Consider the following 17913-nt stretch of genomic DNA (forward strand, 5'->3'; position numbering starts at 1 on the left):
TGGCCACTCTCAGCGCGACTGCTTTGTCCTCCTCCTCCTCGCGATTGGTGCTGGGATTCAAGTGTATTCTTCTAGCCGCTAGGACGATCATCTCTGCAGTACTCGTTCTCATCTATCTTTCTCCGTCGGTGCTGGAGGTCGGCCGGACGTATAAGTGGACATGTCCATTACCACCTGCACTGTCATTCTAGACAACGGAGCCTCGACCATCAAGGCTGGGATACTTGGCATCCACGACGAACAGCCTCGGTTTGTCGGTCTATCGTACGAGAAATGAATAGAGATTGACGGTTCTGCAGGGTTATCCCGAACGCCATCGTGCGTGCGAAGGGTGATAACGCGACGTACATCGGCCACGAGGTCGCGAAATGTCAGGATTATACATCTCTGCGATTCCGTCTGCCGTTCGAGAAGGTGGGAGCTCGAACTTTGACCATCCACCCCTTAGGACCAACGCGTTACAGTTGTCAGGGGTTCCTCGTTGATTGGGATGCCCAAAAGGCCATCTGGGACGGTCTCTTCTCAAAAGAAGTGTTGGCGGTCAGTATGCTTCATTGATATCAGTTGCAAAACGAAACAGTAGGTTCGGTGGAAGATTGTTTGGTTCAAACTGTGTTAGAGAGCCGTGGGAAGCTTCACCGACCTCCCCGGGAGTGAACCCAAATTACAGCGTAGGTTCACGACCCAGTGGGCAAGCTGTTGATGCCGTCTGTTGGATAGACATCCCCGCGACCCTGGAGTGTCGTGCCATGACGATCTCGCTGTATCCTGTCTATCCCGTCTTGCAGTGTGTACTCCAGGGTGATCGCCATGTCAAACATCTGACTTGATTGTACTTGTTCAGGTCAACACCGCAGAATCCTCTCTGCTGATCACAGAACCATACTTCAATCTGCCCAATATACAGGATATCTACGATCAGTTCGTCTTCGAGGAGTACGAGTTTCGATCATACTTCCGATGCTCTCGTGGGCTTGCTCTTCCTCGTTCAGTCTGGCTTACGCTAACTGCTTCCTAATCGGACTGGGTCAGCTGCGTCATTGGTACCCTATGGCCCTTTGCTGGCCAAGCCAAATATGTCACCGTCCGAGTGTCTGCTTGTCATCGACTCAGGATTTAGCTTTACCCACGTTGTCCCCATCCTTGAAGGAGCGGTCGTCTGGGAAGCTGTGAAACGGTATCAGGCTTACATTCTCCTTCTCGTGATTATCCATGCTGACTCAAACATATGGTCAGCATCGACGTTGGTGGAAAGCTGTTGACCAATCATCTCAAGGAGACTGTCTCGTATCGACAGTGGAACATGATGGAAGAAACATACATCATGAACGAAATCAAGGAGGCCTGCTGTTTTGTGTCAGAGGACTTCGCGAAGGACTTGGAAACCTGCCGGTGCGTCTCACGAACGCTGTCCACCGTCTGTGTCCGGGACGGGAGCCTAACTCAGCACCCCGTTTTCCTCGTATCCCTGAATCCTTGCTTCCCGGCCTTGCAGCGCGCGCCCGACCAGGAACCCGATAGTTCAGGACTACATATTCCCGGACTATTCCGCCCACAGACCAGGGCGAATCCGTGCCCCTGGCGAGTCGCTCGGCGAAAGTTACCAAACTCTGACGATGAACAATGAGCGGTTTACGATTCCAGAGATACTCTTCCGTCCGACCGACATCGGCAAATATCACATCCACCCGGATTGCCTTGTCTGAACCTTCGCTCACGGTGATTTGATTTGTCCAGGTCTCGAACAAGCAGGGCTGAGCGCAACGGTGGCGGCGAGCATAGCGCTCCTGCCGGAGGATCTGCAAGGCATGTTTTGGGCAAACATAGGGCTGGTCGGGGGAAACACCGCCATGCCGGGTTTCCGCAATAGACTGTGAGTGGGGTGGAGGGCGACAGGTGCCACATCAGTCCATCCACCCGTCGCCCATGATTGCTTCTGTTCTTCTCTGACCAGCCGCGGACGCTCGTTATGACAGGATGGCCGAGCTGCGGTCTCTTGCACCGATTGATTGCGAAGTTGCCGTGTATGCATCTGACGAGTAAGTCCCTGATGCCCACTCGCTCCATGGACCGCCGCAGCTCGGAATATGGCAACTCACACCCGTCCGCGCAGGCCGATCCTTGAGGCATACCGCTCGGCCGTCGCATTTGCCGCGCGGCCGGAGTTTCCCCAGTTTGCGGTGACACGTGAAGAATATCAGGAAATGGGGAGTAACGCGTGCAGGCGCAAATTCAGGGATTGGAAGCCCGTGGAGAAAGACAGTGCGCGTGGGCGCGAGCCGGCGAAGGGCAAAGGAGCGCGAGGTAGGGCGGACGAAGACGACGAGAGCCCGCCGCCTGCGACGAAGAAGTCTGCTCGTGGGAGAGGACGGGGACGAGGAGCTTCGAAGCGACAGTCGTGAGCACTCCGCTCCCATACGCCACCGGAACGGCTTTTACGACCACAATATTCTTCTTCGATTGTTTCATTTCGCATCGTTCCAGTCATCACTCATTTCGCCCGTCCTCGGAGACTGTACAATCAGCATGGCATCGTGCAAATAGAGCACTCCGCGCTCCCTTCCAATGTGGAAAGGATAGCAACTGCCGACGAGAAGCGTATTCGCGGCGTCCAACGTCGCGTTATGGAACGTGATGGATATTGTACATGTAAACGAAGACACATTCGAGGATGTAGCATATGGTCGAAGAGATACATTGCCGGTTAGTCCTGCTCTCGAAACCCTACAGAGCTAGCACTGCGCGCGCAAGTCACGGACCCCGAGCCCGGAGAAGGGTGCATAGATAGAATTCTGTCTGTCGAGCAAGGTTCTACTGGTTCTCTGACTCTGCGTGCAGCACGTCGATGAGCCTGTAAGAAGCAACGGAGACAGTCAGCAAGGGAACTTCATGCCACACCGGGCGCGCAGTGCGCGGCCAAGCGAACCGTATCACTCACTCGTAGAGTTCCACGACATAGTCCATGGGGTCCTCCCTGTGCTCGCCCCGGATATCGCGCCAGACGGTCGCCGGAACTGGCTCAGCTGGCACCCTGAGCTTCGTGAGCGCGTTTGTCACCGGGGCCTCGCTGAGCACCTTGATATCGGCCTCGACAAATTTCTCGACTCGGTTGAATTCGTCGTCATCCATATTGAAGCGGAGCGATGACTCGACGAATGTCTCAATCCTGAGTAGCGTACCGAAGGTTGTCCACTGCAGGCGGTCTTTGAGCGGAAATAGGGGCTTGGTGTCGATCGACTTGCGTTCCCAGGACTCTTCGTCGCTGCACGGTGCGATGGGGATGAAGTAATCTGCAGCCTCGGGAATCGGCGGCGGCGTCCGTGCCACGAACAGGACTGTGAGATCTTCGTTGTAGCGCGTATCGTCTTCCGACCTTGTCACAAACGAGCCCACCACCAGGCCAATGTACCGGCCTCCGTTGAAAGTGAGGAGGGCTTCTGCCGCTCTTGAATTTGGTGGATAGCAGTTGGCGCTCCCGGCCACGTCCAGAGAGAAGGCGACGTAGGACCCTGGCAGCACCCGCCAGGTGTCTTTGGGAATGCTGTCCGGGGCGTTGGACGCGGACCATGAGGGTCGGCGCGATTCCGACGTCCGGGGGCGCTCGGGTAGAATTAGAGACCCGCACCAGGACCTCGTTGGAGAACCCATCTCAAAGTCACCCGCAGAGGGGCAACCACCGGGGCTAATCGGACGAGGGTGAGACAGGTCCAGAGGGGGAGGAAGCTGGAGGGTCCTCATGGTTGTGCTAGTGAGTCGAGTGGTTCTGAGAGATGATGAACAGGAACGAGAGAGTAGCGAGCAGATCGAGAAGCGAAGCAGGCCAGCATTGGACTTTATATCTGCTCGGGTACACGCATGCCCATTGTCCGTTACAGTCAAAGCGTCGGGCGCCACCGCATTGGTCTTGGGCCACACCAACAATGGCACTGCATCATATGCGACGCTCCAATGGCGGATCTCGGCTTTGACAAGTTACGTCCTGCATACTGAGACCACACTAGCCATACAATAAGACGCGAAGAATGAATAGAAATACACGTATCGTATAGAACTGTCCAAAGCACGAAATCGCTCTAAACCGCCGCCTCCCTCTCCATGCGCCGTCGTTTCCGTTCCTGCTCCTCAAAAATGAGTCGTTCTGCCGCGGACATTGGCGCCTCCCTCTTCTTGCCATTGGTCTTCTCGGTCTCCGTTGACGTAGAGGCCGAGGGAGAAGCAACCGCAGCTTGTTTGAATACGTTCGGTCGCTTCAGTGGATTGGAAACCTTCAGAGGGTTCGCGGCGGGTTTGAAAGCGTTAAGCTTGATGCCAGATGAAGCAGCGGCGGAGGCAGCAGGTTTAGCGGAGAACAATAGCACGACCTTCTCGCTACTCTCGTCCCGTTTCAACCCGACCTCCTCTGCCGGAGGGGAATCTTCGGGCTTGGATCCCGACGGGCCTGCTTCGGCGGCGGCGCGCTCGATCTGCTCCTCAATGAGCATACGCTCACGTTGCTCGTCCGACATCGTCATCCGCTCCTTCTTCATCGACGCTTCCTGAAAATGGTTGAGTAAGGATCAAGTGTATCGGAGCGGAGAAGCAAGTGCATGAGGTAGCCTGGATGTATGGTTGCAGATCTGGCACCCACTCGACCTAATATGTCTGAACCGAAACTCGAGTAGGAAACTGCAATGGCTGGATAAGCCGGTCTCTGACATCCGTCATCTCCAAACCAATGAGACTGAGTGCGCATCACAGATACTGCTACCATGACATCGACTTCCGCGCAAGGCACAGGGCACGATTCGGCTTGACTTTGACAGTCCAAGAGGACTGCAGGGACAGGACGCATGGGACGCGAATGTGGCGTAACGCGGATGAGACCGATTGAAACTGATGATCCGTCTACAGCGGACTTCGTTCAAGCTGGCACAGCAGGCAAACAGCCGACAATCGTGCTTGCATTGAACGAAACTTCTGCAAACGGAGCAAGTATTCAGAGGCACATAAACAACCCTCGTAGACGGGTCCTAGGTCTCCAAGAACCATAGACGAGGGAACACGGAGAACGGCAAACCGACACGTATTTGATGGTCACTGTACTCACCTGCTTTGCAAGAGCCTTGGGGCTGTTATCAATCCATGCGATGAACCATCCCTTCTCCGTCTCATCCACCCGCGCAACACCTGTCCTTCCCAGATGCTTCACGAACTCCGTCAACGTGACCCATCGTGTTGCGTTCATATGCAGATGGTTCCGGTCCTGGATGAACTCCTGGTAGACGTTATTCGCCTTTACACGCTTGGTCCCAAAGCGCCTCGATAGGAGCTGGACGAATTCGGACTGGAATTGTGACGAGAAGTCGGCGATGTGCTTCCCTGCGCTCTCACCGACGACGAGCATCTGGCGGAGGTGGGACTCGGATTGGGTGTGACACTTGAAGCCGTTTTCGTCTCGGCATTGCTTCTGACATATTTGACAGTACCACCGCAGCCGTTGAAGACCCTTCGCCTTCATCTTGTTGGCGAGGTACTTCGGTGTGCCGGCTTTGAGGATTCCAGTCAGACCGTGCAGATCTTCCATCAATATAGTTAGTACATACCTTCTGCTCGAGGCATCTTGTGCAAACAGAGATGGTTCGAACAACGAAAATGAAGTGGAGAGAGAGACTAGTTAGGTATGAGGAAATGGAGAGTGGCGGTCGACGCTATGATAATGGACAGACTCGGAGGCCAGCTGACAAAGCATCGGGCGCCTTTACTCGGCTTACTCTCTTATCTGACAATGACATGGCAACTGACTCCACTTACTAACCTTGTAGCGGAGGTAAGAAAGCTTTACACTCCGAAAACCATCATAAGCAAACGAGCATTGATCATCTTCTTATCAGGTAATTGAGCCGTTGTTGTTTACGCGAGACGCGATGCGTCGACGCGTCTTGTCGCGTTACCTTTGCCACCACTCCCGCCATGGCTCCCGAACTCAAGTCAATCGACCCAAAGTTACCACGATGGGAACCAGCAGCCGACCCGAATGACATCGTCGTACCCGGGCTTGACACCACCGCGCCACCATACGACCAGATTGAGCAGATCGAGCAACTCATCACGATCAAGCTGCAGGTCCTTTCGCCTTCATGCGCAATGTAGTCTGGGCTGCTGACCATTGTCTGAAGAACATAGACGCGAACTTCTCCAAAATCCAACATGTAATGGCCAACAGGATCCTTCCTGCAGTGAAGAGATACGCAGTCGGGACGCAGCCGGTGCGAGAGGCAGCTAGGGTGCGTATTCATTCTGTACTTTATCTCTGTGCCCACACCACATCAAGAGTGCTGCGTCACATCTACGCAAACATCATCCTATGTTTTGTCACTGACCTTGAACCGTACAGTTCTGGACAACATTCTACGAACAAGCAGCTCAGATCCGTATCCCCACCTACGACGACTATGACGCCAGCCATGAACAGGAAGACGGAACGGAAATAACGCACACTGAGTCGGAAGCCACCCCTGCCGAGTCTTCTTCCCGCCACTCGGACTCCGAGTCGGAGGGGGTGAGAACTCCTCAGGCCCACCACACCTTCAATCCCGACCAGAGTTCTTCCGAGGTATCATTCGCGCCGGCGCAGGGAGCCGTATCTTCTACCCCTGCGATATCGCGCAAGCGATCATCAAATCCCAACGACAGTTTCTCCAGTCAGGCGTCCGAACACATGCCCTCTTGGAGCTCGTCTCTTGAGTCGCCTCTACTGCAGCTCAATCGGGAGATTCAGAGTCTCGCCGTGGACCACTCTCTCGTGCCGTCCACATCGCTCGTCCAAGATGCTGACGAAGCGTCGGAGGATATCACACAACGTAACATTCGTCCAAATGTATTGGCGAACGAGCCCTCCACCTTACGACCCACTGACAAGGGGAAGGCTCGTGAAGGGCACACACCGCTCTTGCAGAACGTTCTCCGTCGGAACGCAAACACATCCACGGCGACGGCGAGCACCAGCCGTACGACTTCTCCTCTCAAATTCAAACCTAAGACGCCTGTCTTGAAGTCTTTGAACCCCTACCTTCCCCCAGACTCCAACCCCTCAGACTGGAGGGGAGTCGTTGACCTTAAGGATCCATCTATCGCTAGTCCGCAGAGGCCCGTCCCCCGCTCCACCATCAAGCTTGCTACCTTCAAACCCTCCACTGCCATTAGCATCGCGCGAACGAGGACAAAGACTCCGCCACCCGGAGACGACTCCTTCGATGAAAACTTTGGCATGTCGCCGCCCGTGATGACCGACTACGCGCGATTGCCAACGCTCGGTCGGACACCGAAGAAGGAGGCAGCGGAACGCATCATGCAGAGCCTGGTGGATGTCGAGAAGCGAGGAGTTTTCGGCCCCGTCGGGGCTGCGCATCGCGGCACAGGCGGGGGCAAGGGGAAGGCTCTTGGTACAGGCTATGGTGCCGAGAGCAGCATGAGCTCGATGCCAACTCCACCATCTATGACACGGTACTCGCGGCCGTCGTACGTGCCTGGTGTTCCCTCCGACACCAGCAGGAGTGGTGTGGATGCCAGCCTGGACAGTCTCATGCGACGCGTGGGATTGAACGTCTCGAGCTACAACACTAGCAAGCAATTCGCGCCAGCTCCCGATCCCTCCCCTGCACCAGAGCCGTCGCGACCACCCGTGTTCTCCAGCCTCTCTTCCACCTCGTCCATGGGTTCCCTCCGCAGCGCGGGATCTTCGGCTCGTGTATTCCAACCTCCGCCTCCTCCACTGCCAAAATCTGAGCCAGTGCAGGTATCGCAGGTGCCTCAATACGACTTCTACAACGACGAAGTCGTCGGACGTGCCGACGCGGACGCGGATGATTCGATGGACTCCCTCGACTACGACGATCCGAATGACGCAGACGCTCCGCCCTTCGTGTTCGAGTCGCAGAACGATTCCTTTGACGACTCGTTCGACTCGTCTCTTGGGGACGACGACGGAACGGGCGAGGGCGGTGTGCCGTTCATCATCACTGCCGACGACGGGGATGCGTTCGACGACGATGACTCCTTCGACGACCCGGCGTATGCTGAGGGCGAGGAGGAGACTGTCTTTGGGGTGCCACCGGCGCAGAGGCTGCGGCAGCAGGCACAAGGGAGCGGTTTGAGGATGCTCGGCGAAGATCTGTTACAGGATACCATTGGGATCGGGGCGCAGATGGCGGTTGCGGGGCGAGTAGAGGAGAGTCCGACTCCATGGAACAACAACGGAAGGGGGTGATGAATCCAGCTGTATCGATGTTGTAGCTCACTAGTGCTTGCTCGAAACTGTACACATCCGTGATCATCTGTCTATGTGCGGGGAGGAGACGTCGTGTCTGTCACGTGCTTCGCGCTTCTACCACGCGACGAGAACATATCATGCAAGCAGCCCGCGCTAGTTCACGGTTACCGGTTACTGTCCACTGGTGACTGTAGAACCACCTCTAATACTACTACCACCTCTTTCACTCCTGAACGCTGGCTGTTCCTCATCCTCATTCAGCACAATGTCCACCGCTCTCAGTGAGAAGGCTAAGGGAAAGCAGCGTGCGGTGGCACCCGACGCGGACGCGGTGACGACGCCACCTTCAAAGGCTCTCACAATCCGGTTCACGGAAGGTATTCCAGACTTGACACTCCAGGTCGCCGAGAAGGATTCAGTGAAGGAGGTGAAGGCGAAGGTATGTCTACAGTCTCAAGTGAAGTGGGACTACACGAACATCTCTTGCAGATTCGCCTTGCGCGGCCCCAGCTAGAGGACAGACGTCTGCGGCTGATTTACTCTGGGCAACTGCTTGCGGACAACACACAACTATACCCTAGGATTGATTCTGTAGAGCAGAAACGGAAGAGGCCTACACTAAGTTCAAGTGGTGGTGAAGAAGGCGACGAGGACGGGGAGACTAGTTCCATCGTTGCTCCCACCTGGTTGCACTGCTCCGTTGGGCCACAATTGAAGGACGGGGAGGAAGAGGAGGGTAGGATACAGGTACGTGTCTCTTTCAGTGATAGTCTCCGACACCTCTAGTACAGGAGCTCACGGCCGCTTCTGCTACGGTAGACCGCGCAACTAAAGCCACTGCGGGGCTTCGATCGACTGGCAGCTGCTGGGTTCTCAGAGCAGGACATCGCCAACATACGGCTGCAGTTTCATGCACACTCCGCGGGGGACTACCTTGATGAGGAATTCGATGACCAGGAAGACTGTACGTGCCATCCTTCCTGATGTGCGTCCAGGGTTCTTGCTGAGACTCCTTCGTGAAGTCGATGAACACGCGCGCGCTCTAGAGGAGCAGTGGATAGACTCCCTCGATGGCGGGAGCAGTGCCTCGCTCGCGAACTCGCCACCCGCGGTGTCATCACTGCACAACGGCATCCTCCTCGGGTTTTTCTTCCCGCTCATGCCGATATTTTTCTTCCGGGCCACGAAGCCCGCCCTGTTTTGGGACGATGGCAGCGAACATGAGGCGATGACACCATCCATCTTCTCGTGAGTGATCAGACTGTTTTAAGTAACAGCAGCCCACTCATATGTCTGACAGGAGGAGGATGCAAATGGGCATCGTGGTGGGGTTCCTCCTGAACGTCCTCTTTGGATTGTGGACGTATCTCCTGTCATCGTCGTAACCCTCCTTTCACATATCGTCCCTGGATCTCTTCACATCTGTGAGACGAGCGCAGCGCTTGAGTTTATTGAACTTTCGCCTCAGCCGACAGAAAGGTAAGTTGGGTACGTCATGTTTAAACCTTGGGTAGAGAACCGCGTGCGTGTGGGGGTGGTCGACAGACAAGGGACGGCTTCCTAGCCTCATGTTAACGATGACGACCGCGGAAGCTCTGTTGCCCGGCACAAGGTGGATCCGTCGGCGTTTGGGGCGTATGTATGTATGGTTCCTCTGTGCCTGCAGAGGGCTGATCATCCCGTACACCGTGCTGCAAGTGAACCCAAGTTTCCTGATGACACTGTCATGAGTATGTCCTTCTTCCTATTCTGACACTCATATCTGACTCGTGGCCGCATGGTGCAGAGTAACAGACAGCCGTGAAAACCGCTTTCCCTGCGCTTCGACGTTGGTTCGCAGGTTTCAAGACATGATCTCCCCTTGGGCGTGTATATCTAATATTATGTCGACCTATAAGACGTCAACACGTTGGAGGAACGATGCAAACTTGGGTTCACTCAGGACACGATGGGACACGGAGTCTGATTGCTCGCGTCCCATATGCCCACCTCCCTTACGGAGATCGGGTTCACTCGTAAAGTTCCGACCATTTAATCTATTCGCACTCTGGGTATTAGTTTGTCCCTGGATAGAGGTCACCCGGGACCAGGTGAAAACACCCAGCTTGATGTAAGTGCGTTGCCCGTAATCGTCACATTTCCCGGCGTGACTAACAACTGCAAATTTAGGACTAGGGACTAAATAGTCAAAAGACACGTTCATTCACTTCCTCCACGACGTAGCTGTGAGCGCGATCGCATTCACCCATGCGGGCGAGTGCGCGATAGATCCCAATACGTCTAACCGAATAGCTCAACACAACTGCTCGCAGTGCTGTAATTCGTTGACATATGTGATCAGCTGAGCTCTCACGAGCATCTAAGGCAACCAGGTTTCCATGCAGGTGTGACGGAAGGTCCCAGCCGGGCATACTACTTACTCGCCCTCATACTTGGCCGAAGCTTCGAAACCTTGCCAGTGTCGGCAGCCCGGGCGCCATTATGGGGTTGCCCAGCAGGATGCGGATGTGAGTTCCGTTCTCTAGTGCGAGCTGCAAATAGCACTAACGCTGGTGCCAGCCGTTTGACTGGGCTCCACGCTCGCCTTCTTGACTCGTTGCGCTCATCATCGGTGCTGGCAGCTGGACAAACTTCAGACTGCAGTATGGATGCTGAGCATTCCTTCCGTGTGAATGTGCTCGTCACAGCGCTACTGCTCATCTGTTTCTTGATTACCCGAACTCTTCTCCGTTCTATATCCTGGAGTAATCGTATGAGGGGGCGCGCCTTGCCTCCAGGTCCGCGAGGGTTGCCCATCATCGGAAATCTATTGGATACGCCCCAATCGAAGGCATGGTATGGTTACAGGGAACTCAGTTTGATATACGGTGAATCTTGCTCCACTTACCCACCCTTTCTCGACTGACAATAGTTCAGGGGACGTTGTATACCTACAAGTCATGGGCCGTCATGTTGTCGTCCTTGGGAGTCCCAACTCAATCTCAGAATTCTTGGAGAAGCGCACTGCGAATACATCTGATAGGCTGGTCACTCCTCTAGTTCGTCTGTACGTATCTCATGCGGTCATCAGTACGTGCCATTTTCGCACTAAATATCCATTTTTCCGGTGAACAGCACGGGAATCGACTGGATCCTGGGACTCATTCCTTACGGCCCTGTGTGGCGTGCCTACAGGCGTGCCCTGTGGCAGCACTTCCATCCCGGTGTCTTACCCAAGTATTTACCCGTACAACGTGCCATCACTCGCAAGTTTCTACTCAAGCTCTTGCAGAAACCAGAGAACTTCAAGCAGCACGTGAGATTGTGAGTGTCGCGACTCGCGTCCCGGTGGTAGCTCGTTGCCCCATGCCCGCATGATAGTAACCCTTCTTGGCAGTGTTTTGGCTGCAACGATCCTGAAGATTGCATATGGGATTGACGTTGACGATGAAAATCATGAGGTTATCCGGATGATCGACGCTGCCCTTGAAGCACCTGCACAGGCGTTCGTTCCAGGGAAATTCCTGGTGGACGTCTTCCCATTGCTGCAGTATGTCCCTACTTGGTTCCCCGGAGCCGGTTTCCAGAACGTGTTCGCAAGATGGCGAGAGGCAAGCCTACGAATGAAGGAGAATCTCTTCAAGATGCGCAACACTGCATTCGTATGTTCCGATTTTTATTCAATCAGCAATGCTCGAAAAGTGACCATGAGGCATTCAGACAGAAGACGTGGTCTTAGGTGACACGACCATCGTGGATGCTCTATGGCTCCGGTACTCGAACGGTGTTCCTGGTCAATCCCTCAACGTCAAAGACCTGATTGAAGATGTGGCGGCCGTCACATTCGAAGGTGTAGACCACAGTTAATTTCAATCTTCGGTAGACGCTAACCGACATACTGTATCTCCGGGCCGCAGCGGGATCAGACACAGTGAGTGTCGTCGAATTTACGACTCACGATCGATAACTCATACCTTCAATCCCTTTCAGACTTTTTCAACGGTGGTTGCTACCTTCGTTGCTCTATCTCTGTATCCTGAGGTTCAGAAGAAAGCACAGGCCGAGCTAGACGGGGTTGTCGGTCGAGGGCGCTTGCCCGAGTTGAACGATCGCGAGGCTTTGATATACGTCAAAGCGGTCATCATGGAATCTCTACGTTGGCACAACGTCACACCTCTTGGCATTGCGCATCGGACAATGGTGGATGATGAGATACAAGGCTACTTCATCCCGGCAGGCACTATTCTGGTGGCTAACATCTGGTGGGTCGTTGTCTTGCATCTCATAATTATTCATTAATGCCTCATCATGATCCAGGGCCTGCATGCACGATTCCGCGGAGTACCCCGACCCAGCCGATTTTTATCCAGAACGCTTCATACGCGATGGCAAGATTGATGCCTCTGTCAGAGATCCGTTCACGGTTGCCTTCGGATCCGGAAGAAGGCATGTACTCGTAGAAATATTATATGCGATGGTATCTGAATACAGAGACACGCTCCTCCAAAGGATCTGTCCCGGGAGATATTTTGCGAAAGATTCGCTCTTCCTTATCATTGCGTCCGTGCTCCACATGTTCAGTATTACTCCTCCGGTGGACGACCATGGACAGCCAGTCAAAGTGGAGCCCATAATGTCCGACGGCTTCCTATCGTACGTGACTGCGTTTCAGGGTCCTTTGAGCATTCGATTCTGATCACTGCGGGCAGATACCTGGAGGACTGCCGTTGCACTATCCGCCCTCGGTTTTTGGAGGTGGAATTGCTGCGTCTTCTGGCCTAAGACACCAGCGGGCAGTCTTCCTTGCGTCCTGCCTGTGCATTCTGTGGACGGTAGCAGTTGATGGACATGGACGGGGCAATGCGCAAGGGAATAGCGCAAGTCGGTATTTATGAGTCCCACGCCGAATAGCTCAGCTGTATCATAGTTATCCGCACTTATATGGCTGGACATCTTTTCTTGCCTCGCCGCTTGGATGATGCATTCTCGCGCTGCAGCGTCATATCATGTCCGGCACTCTGTGTCGCGCCGACTCCGTGCGTGGATTGAGACCGAAATATTGTTTAGCAGTCGAGTTGGAGTGAATCGGTACCTAAGATGTATGTGACGCAATTTGTGGCCATCTCAGGCTGAACTGTGTAGAGATAGCGACGAGGTTTCGTCACTGCATCCATTATGATCATGGCGGCGAGTAGCGAAGACTACCCGATCAGGAAGCGCCCAACAATTTGCCGCTTCAGATTGAACCACGTCGCTCCTCCTCGGACATACACCTTACTTTCCACAGGCCTGGGTCGGATAATCTACGATGCTTTTCTGCCCTAACTGCGCCAACCTATTGGTCATCTCAGCAGAAACGGGATATAACAAATGGGCATGTAACACCTGCGCGTACGAGTTTCCGATCACGAAACAGGTTTGTCGGCTTTTTACCATTCAACGTGTGTTGTGCGAGTCATGTGTTGAATGGATGCCACCCCTTGCAGATGACTTCGAGAACAAAGCTGAAGAGGAAAGAGGTCGACGACGTCCTTGGTGGCGAAGACCAATGGAAACACGCTGACTCTACAAACGGTACGAAAGCATCGAGGACTCGTGCCCTCTTGTGACAATACCTGATTGCTACCCTTCCAGCGACATGTCCAAAGTGCGACAATGGCCGTGCTTATTTCTACCAGTTGCAGATCAGGTCGGCCGACGAACCGATGACTACGTGTACGTACAATTAGCTGCTTGCCTCCTTAGTTCCATCCGTTAACTCGCCTACGCTCGTACAGTCTACCGGTATGCGACGCTTCTTTGTGTCATACGTTCCAATATTGTGACTGCTGATGACTTTGCAGGTGTACGGCTTGCGGCAACAATTGGCGAGAAAACTAGGCCGCGCCGTCGGCGTCTCAGCGATATCTGTATTTTCTTCGATTTCTCTGGCCGCTTACTCACGTCACTTGTACTTGTATCGCGACGTCTATCGTCTATCCATCACTCGAGTCTCAGAGCGCTTTCATGCTTGCTGCTCCGCCTCGTCTTGTCTCGCTCAAGCAGCCCTAAGGATACACTGAATGCATTGTACATCCAACATACAGCCAACCGACTGATACACGTACAATGCAACATACTCGTACAGGTCTCACACCCCTCCCCCCTTCTCTCTCCCCCCAACTCGTCTGCACGTCCACGCAACACCGCCAGGCTACAAGCTCTGCAGCTTGTCCAAGAAGATCGCCCACTCCACAACCGTCACCCCGCGCTTCAGCGCCTGCTCCTTCACCTCCCGATCCCTGGTATCCTCGCTCAGCCGCGCGATCGCACGCAGGTGGTCCACGCGCTTGATCCCAAGCTCGTACAGGATCGGCGCGATGTGCAGCAGGGACGGGTCGCACGACGACAGGATAATCTCGACCGACGATGTCGACGTCGCTCGGAGTGAGCTCCCCCCGCCTTCCTCGCGGAACGAACCCTGCACGGGCGACCGGGGCGTCACCCCATTGCCGTGGAGCTTTGGGCTCGCGGAGCTGGCTTGGCTCCCGGTGTGCGGCGGGGTCTGGGGGTAGGTGATCATGAACTACGGGGGCCGTCAGCGTTCACGTTCAACAACCGATGGTAGTAACAACGCACCTCGTTCCTGTCCTGCGACTTCCGAGGAAAATGCCGACGCATCGTTGGCGAAGGCGGCGCGCGATCGTACATCTTGCTCATCGTCGGGCTCGATGGGGTCTTCAGCTCCCTCGGGAGGGCGGCAGCCTCGGACCGAGGGGAGAAGAGCAGCTTGGGCATGCCCTTGGTCGCCTGGTGGTAAGACACCATGTACTAAGCCAGCGTATCAGCTCTGGGCCCTAAAGGTGGTCGAGAAGATCGTCTCACCTCGCTCCGTTCGTACGACGCCCTGCCGGTCTTGCCGTTATCCGTCCCGCGCACGCTCCCGTTCCCGTGCTTCACACCACCGCCATCGACTCCAGAGCTCGCATACCGCGCGTGTTCGCTCGCCACCCTCCGCAGGCGTGCGTCCGAGGCAACAGAGCCGGATGGCACCCTTCGATGGCCGTGTCCATGCCCATGCGTACGCACATGGCTATCCACCTCGCTCCGAACCTCGTCGCCCGCCGGTCCATACGCGCTTCCGCCCGCGCTGCTCTGCGCAACGCGTTCCCGCCAAAGCGAGATCGTCCGCGACGGCGAGTCCTCGAGTATCCGCTGCTCCACCAGCTCGATCTGGCCCTTCTTCCCGCTCACCTGGCGTGCGTTCTCCGGTGGGGGCAGGGGCGGCGACGGCTGTGACGGGGGAATGGGCGAAGCAGACGCATGCTGAGGGTTCCCGAGGCTCCTCCTGGGCATCCTTGGGGAGCCCCGCACGCTCTCGCTGATGCTCGTGTTGCTGCGTCGAAGCGGCGGGAGCTGCGCTCCCGTGTCCTGTAACTGCTGCTGGTCCCGGTACTGCTGCTGTTGCTGATGGCGACGCTCCTGCGAGCGGGCGGCGCTCTCCATCTGGCCCGAGAGCATGCGCTCCATCTCCCTGACGTAGTTGCGGTACCCGCTCACGGATTCGTCGCGGTCGTACTCGGGCTGCTGGTCGTCGTCGACGACCCACTCCGTCGGGGCTTCGGTCGTGTACGCGTCGAAGTTGTCGTCGATGGGGATGCTCGTCGGGGGCGCTGGCGGGGACATGCGGTAGAGGTGGCTCGAGCGGCGCGCAGGGCCTGCGGCGATGGAGTCGACGTCGCGCGTGCTTCCCCCGCCTGCGTTCCGTGCGCCGCGGCTGTGCGAGTAGTAGGACTCGCTTGCGATGTCTGAGAGGTACATCTCCTGGTTTTGTTTGTCGTGGGTTTCGCTATGGCTCTTTGGGTGCGCGCTGAGTGCGGAGTGTCTGTGTGATATGAAAGTCAAGCTGAAGGGAGCCAAAGAGAGAAGATGCGAATGCTAGGGCAGACAGGGCAGCATCGATTGTCTGCCGCCACCACCGCGGGTGGGGTGTATACATATCACGCACGGACACGCGTATGCAGCGTGTTCGAGCACGTGAAGGAACTTGCCTGATCATGCAGCTCGCGAGCCTCCCGGAAATCGAGGGCGTAATATGCAAGATTGAAGATCGCGCACACCGTGGCCCCGATCCTCCTTGGCCCGTACTGCCGAGCTGCTGCTCGATCGCGATTCATCCGTATCGAGGACTATCCGGCGGCCACAGTTCGGGCAGGCGCGGCCCAGCGGGGGCGCAGACAATGCGCATATCCGGAGGAGGGCGCATGAGCGGCGTGTGGGTATTACGTCCAATAGGGCGTGAGAGGCTCTGGCGAGAAGAACGAAGATTGAAATGTGGCCCACTTCGGGCGCGCTTCTCTGGCCGACTTATCTGCATGTAGTGAAGTCATCGTTCCGTCAGCGCGGATCTAGTGAAAGAGGACTGTTCGGAGTTGAGATGAGCTCACAGATGGCAATGCTGAGACCTTTCCTGCAGCAACATAGAATGCTTCTGGCGGCGCTTCATCGGTCAGCACTCGGAGCCTGCCTCCATTACTAACAGAATGATTGCGACTCGTGTAGAATGGGCTTGCAAGACGGGGAGCAACCGGACGCCATGTGAGCTCGACGACGTCAAGACACGTACCCACCTCCGAACTGCCAGGAGGACAGCTTCTTCCTGAGCGTTCCGGTTAACCTCAGTAGTAAGAAGAGACGAGTGACTCACGAGCTATGTAGCGCTGTCACAAGCATCGGCTCACCGTAACTCGCCGAATGAGTAGAGTTGGGGTAAGGTGACGCTTAGGACGAATCTCGAAGGCGCCAGATCTTCTGTTTTGAGAAGGTCTATCACAAAGGTGTGTCTTGACGATGGACAATATCAGGATAGTCGCAAATCGGACGCATATATTGAGCCAGGTGTACGTATTCTTGGTCAAGTTAAACCACCACATGCACGGCTTGCATGTTCCTAATCTGCCCTGGAATCGGCATGACCGAGATACGCCAGAGGAGGCCTCGAAGGGAGTGTGCTCAAGATGTCGTACTTGTCGACATCAATGGAGGGCTCGACTGCTGAGGGCTTAGAAGCGGCGAAGGCAGGGTTAACGCCCCCGGAGCGCCTTGATCGAGGCGAGTAGATGCCAGACAAAGAAGACCGGGATAGCGACCTGGAAGCTGTTCCGGATGAGGACTGCCGTTCAGCTGAAGACTTCTTCGAGTGGCTTGTCTCCGTGGGGTTAGGGTTGGCAGAGAAAGTGTAGACTGGTGGAGGAACCGCGACATCTTCGCATGAGTCGAGGTGAGTCGGGAGATGAGACACGAGAGAGAGGCGAGGGTCCACGTCGACGTTCTTGCCTGCATGGTAGGTCATGTCAGGAGATTACCGAGAGACGGGGGCGACTAACCTTGGTCTTCCGACCCAGTCTTCTCAACGTCGCCTGCAAGACCGAGTCGCCGAAGTTTGCGCGCTGCGAGAATAGCAGAAAGGAGCTTGTAGCAGCGGATGGTCAGTGGGATTCCCCACACGATGTACCATATCGAAACCGCAGCAACCACTACAAATTGGTGAGTATATGCGGATAACCTGCATACAGCCATAGAGCTCACCGAGTGCCGTAATATCGCCGGCGCAGAACCTGAACGATGGCGAGATAGGACGACATTGATGACTAGCTAGCAGAGGCTGCGTGTGCGTGTCCCTGGAGTAGTGTGTCGGCATGGCGCAT

General features: G+C 55.5%; 9 protein-coding genes across 9 annotated transcripts; 5 read left to right on the forward strand and 4 right to left on the reverse strand.

Annotated features, from left to right (window-relative positions):
- The first annotated feature begins 12 nt into the window (after nucleotides 1–12).
- Nucleotides 13–2716, forward strand: L226DRAFT_482350 (actin-like protein Arp6). The gene is made up of 10 exons (XM_067676967.1): nucleotides 13–249; nucleotides 300–414; nucleotides 472–540; nucleotides 845–968; nucleotides 1033–1177; nucleotides 1237–1392; nucleotides 1496–1671; nucleotides 1738–1873; nucleotides 1977–2039; nucleotides 2114–2716. The coding sequence occupies exons 1-10, from the start codon at nucleotides 161–163 to the stop codon at nucleotides 2400–2402; spliced, it is 1362 nt and encodes a 453-aa protein (XP_067538223.1). The 5' UTR covers nucleotides 13–160; the 3' UTR covers nucleotides 2403–2716.
- On the reverse strand, nucleotides 2627–3773 carry L226DRAFT_532436 (uncharacterized protein). Its single transcript, XM_067680262.1, has 2 exons — nucleotides 2939–3773; nucleotides 2627–2851 (listed from the first exon to the last, which is right to left on the reverse strand). Exons 1-2 carry the CDS (start codon nucleotides 3736–3738, stop codon nucleotides 2812–2814), a joined length of 840 nt encoding a protein of 279 aa, XP_067538224.1. The 5' UTR covers nucleotides 3739–3773; the 3' UTR covers nucleotides 2627–2811.
- A 132-nt stretch (nucleotides 3774–3905) lies between these two features.
- On the reverse strand, nucleotides 3906–5701 carry L226DRAFT_328383 (uncharacterized protein). Its single transcript, XM_067673968.1, has 3 exons — nucleotides 5583–5701; nucleotides 5087–5526; nucleotides 3906–4535 (listed from the first exon to the last, which is right to left on the reverse strand). The coding sequence occupies exons 1-3, from the start codon at nucleotides 5596–5598 to the stop codon at nucleotides 4074–4076; spliced, it is 918 nt and encodes a 305-aa protein (XP_067538225.1). The 5' UTR covers nucleotides 5599–5701; the 3' UTR covers nucleotides 3906–4073.
- A 248-nt stretch (nucleotides 5702–5949) lies between these two features.
- On the forward strand, nucleotides 5950–8245 carry L226DRAFT_568682 (uncharacterized protein; the record flags this gene model as incomplete). Its single annotated transcript, XM_067684199.1, has 3 exons — nucleotides 5950–6102; nucleotides 6156–6263; nucleotides 6374–8245. The coding sequence occupies 3 exons, from the start codon at nucleotides 5950–5952 to the stop codon at nucleotides 8243–8245; spliced, it is 2133 nt and encodes a 710-aa protein (XP_067538226.1).
- Nucleotides 8246–8513: 268 nt separating this feature from the next.
- On the forward strand, nucleotides 8514–9633 carry L226DRAFT_458376 (uncharacterized protein; the record flags this gene model as incomplete). The annotated part of the gene is made up of 5 exons (XM_067675438.1): nucleotides 8514–8687; nucleotides 8738–8995; nucleotides 9068–9212; nucleotides 9271–9496; nucleotides 9549–9633. 5 exons carry the CDS (start codon nucleotides 8514–8516, stop codon nucleotides 9631–9633), a joined length of 888 nt encoding a protein of 295 aa, XP_067538227.1.
- A 1367-nt stretch (nucleotides 9634–11000) lies between these two features.
- On the forward strand, nucleotides 11001–13178 carry L226DRAFT_504066 (O-methylsterigmatocystin oxidoreductase; the record flags this gene model as incomplete). The annotated part of the gene is made up of 9 exons (XM_067677960.1): nucleotides 11001–11115; nucleotides 11165–11294; nucleotides 11363–11551; nucleotides 11625–11889; nucleotides 11948–12077; nucleotides 12145–12158; nucleotides 12218–12489; nucleotides 12545–12880; nucleotides 12937–13178. 9 exons carry the CDS (start codon nucleotides 11001–11003, stop codon nucleotides 13007–13009), a joined length of 1524 nt encoding a protein of 507 aa, XP_067538228.1. The 3' UTR covers nucleotides 13010–13178.
- Nucleotides 13179–13465: 287 nt separating this feature from the next.
- L226DRAFT_328518 (uncharacterized protein) lies at nucleotides 13466–14264 on the forward strand. Its single transcript, XM_067673969.1, has 5 exons — nucleotides 13466–13643; nucleotides 13714–13801; nucleotides 13862–13942; nucleotides 14005–14011; nucleotides 14071–14264. The coding sequence occupies exons 1-5, from the start codon at nucleotides 13536–13538 to the stop codon at nucleotides 14105–14107; spliced, it is 321 nt and encodes a 106-aa protein (XP_067538229.1). The 5' UTR covers nucleotides 13466–13535; the 3' UTR covers nucleotides 14108–14264.
- A 156-nt stretch (nucleotides 14265–14420) lies between these two features.
- On the reverse strand, nucleotides 14421–16027 carry L226DRAFT_544188 (uncharacterized protein; the record flags this gene model as incomplete). Its single annotated transcript, XM_067682254.1, has 3 exons — nucleotides 14421–14792; nucleotides 14846–15037; nucleotides 15092–16027. 3 exons carry the CDS (start codon nucleotides 16025–16027, stop codon nucleotides 14421–14423), a joined length of 1500 nt encoding a protein of 499 aa, XP_067538230.1.
- A 1129-nt stretch (nucleotides 16028–17156) lies between these two features.
- On the reverse strand, nucleotides 17157–17906 carry L226DRAFT_568686 (uncharacterized protein; the record flags this gene model as incomplete). The annotated part of the gene is made up of 3 exons (XM_067684200.1): nucleotides 17157–17542; nucleotides 17593–17742; nucleotides 17795–17906. 3 exons carry the CDS (start codon nucleotides 17904–17906, stop codon nucleotides 17157–17159), a joined length of 648 nt encoding a protein of 215 aa, XP_067538231.1.
- Between the last annotated feature and the right edge of the window lie 7 nt (nucleotides 17907–17913).

Source organism: Lentinus tigrinus, assembly GCF_003813185.1.
Source record: "Lentinus tigrinus ALCF2SS1-7 unplaced genomic scaffold L226scaffold_6, whole genome shotgun sequence".
NCBI lineage: Eukaryota > Fungi > Basidiomycota > Agaricomycetes > Polyporales > Polyporaceae > Lentinus > Lentinus tigrinus.

Bases quoted from the DNA above. Each gene is read 5' to 3' on its own strand.
- L226DRAFT_482350 (XM_067676967.1), top strand. From the start codon at position 161: ATGTCCATTACCACCTGCACTGTCATTCTAGACAACGGAGCCTCGACC. The intron at 1,178-1,236 runs GTATCAGGCTTA...ACATATGGTCAG, and splicing joins GTCTGGGAAGCTGTGAAACG to CATCGACGTTGGTGGAAAGC. The intron at 1,874-1,976 runs GTGAGTGGGGTG...TCGTTATGACAG, and splicing joins CCGGGTTTCCGCAATAGACT to GATGGCCGAGCTGCGGTCTC.
- L226DRAFT_532436 (XM_067680262.1), bottom strand. From the start codon at position 3,738: ATGAGGACCCTCCAGCTTCCTCCCCCTCTGGACCTGTCTCACCCTCGT. The intron at 2,852-2,938 runs GTGAGTGATACG...TGCTTCTTACAG, and splicing joins TATGTCGTGGAACTCTACGA to GCTCATCGACGTGCTGCACG.
- L226DRAFT_328383 (XM_067673968.1), bottom strand. The intron at 4,536-5,086 runs GTGAGTACAGTG...AACCATTTTCAG, and splicing joins CCAAGGCTCTTGCAAAGCAG to GAAGCGTCGATGAAGAAGGA.
- L226DRAFT_328518 (XM_067673969.1), top strand. From the start codon at position 13,536: ATGCTTTTCTGCCCTAACTGCGCCAACCTATTGGTCATCTCAGCAGAA. The intron at 13,644-13,713 runs GTTTGTCGGCTT...CACCCCTTGCAG, and splicing joins AGTTTCCGATCACGAAACAG to ATGACTTCGAGAACAAAGCT. The intron at 13,802-13,861 runs GTACGAAAGCAT...CTACCCTTCCAG, and splicing joins ACACGCTGACTCTACAAACG to CGACATGTCCAAAGTGCGAC.